Here is a 576-nt window from a genome sequence, read left to right on the forward strand (position 1 = left end):
CCCGGCCCAGCGGGGGGGCCGGGGCAGGGCCGGCGCGAAGCCACCGCAGCCGGGCACCCTTCCACCTGCGCCGCTGCAAGCCCACCCCAGCACTGCCACCCTGGCATCCCCCAAGGGACACGGCATTGTCCCCACGGGGGACAGAGCAGGGAGTTAGAAAGCACAGGCAGTCCCAGATTAAACTGCGCCCGGTGGGACTGTGGGGACGGACGGATGGATGTCTGCGGTCCGGGATGCGCAGGGGCGGGCGCAGGACAGCCCCTGCTCCGGCTGGCACCCCCCCAGCCTCCTCCTGCTGCCACAGAGGAGACGTCCCTGGGTCCTGTCCCCTCCATGGTGGCATTTCCCACCGTCCCTGTTACCCTTCCACCTGGAGAGCACCCCAAGTTCCCACTGCTGCAGGGTGAGGAGCAGAGAGGTTTCAGGCTGCAACAGATGCAATGGTTCCTGCTCAGCTGCACCACCACGCTGCTGCCTGCAGAGCCCCGCTCCCCATCCCGGGGTGCTCAGGGCTGCACCCCAGAGCAGGCACAGGCCACACCGACTTGGGGCCGGGGCTCGGTGCCACGCAGGGGC

At 69.4% G+C, this 576-nt stretch overlaps 1 protein-coding gene across 1 annotated transcript in view; it reads right to left on the minus strand.

Annotated features, from left to right (window-relative positions):
* The window catches only part of PCGF2 (polycomb group ring finger 2), a gene marked incomplete at its 3' end in the record, with an annotated part of 5,218 nt that overhangs the window by 4,082 nt on the left and 560 nt on the right, over positions 1–576 (minus strand). The window contains exon 3 of the mRNA XM_009581225.1: positions 363–396. Coding sequence (XP_009579520.1) covers positions 363–396 — 34 coding nt within the window. The remainder of the gene's footprint in view (positions 1–362; positions 397–576) is intronic.

This window comes from Fulmarus glacialis, unplaced genomic scaffold (assembly GCF_000690835.1).
Source record: "Fulmarus glacialis isolate BGI_N327 unplaced genomic scaffold, ASM69083v1 scaffold30037, whole genome shotgun sequence".
Lineage (NCBI taxonomy): Eukaryota > Metazoa > Chordata > Aves > Procellariiformes > Procellariidae > Fulmarus > Fulmarus glacialis.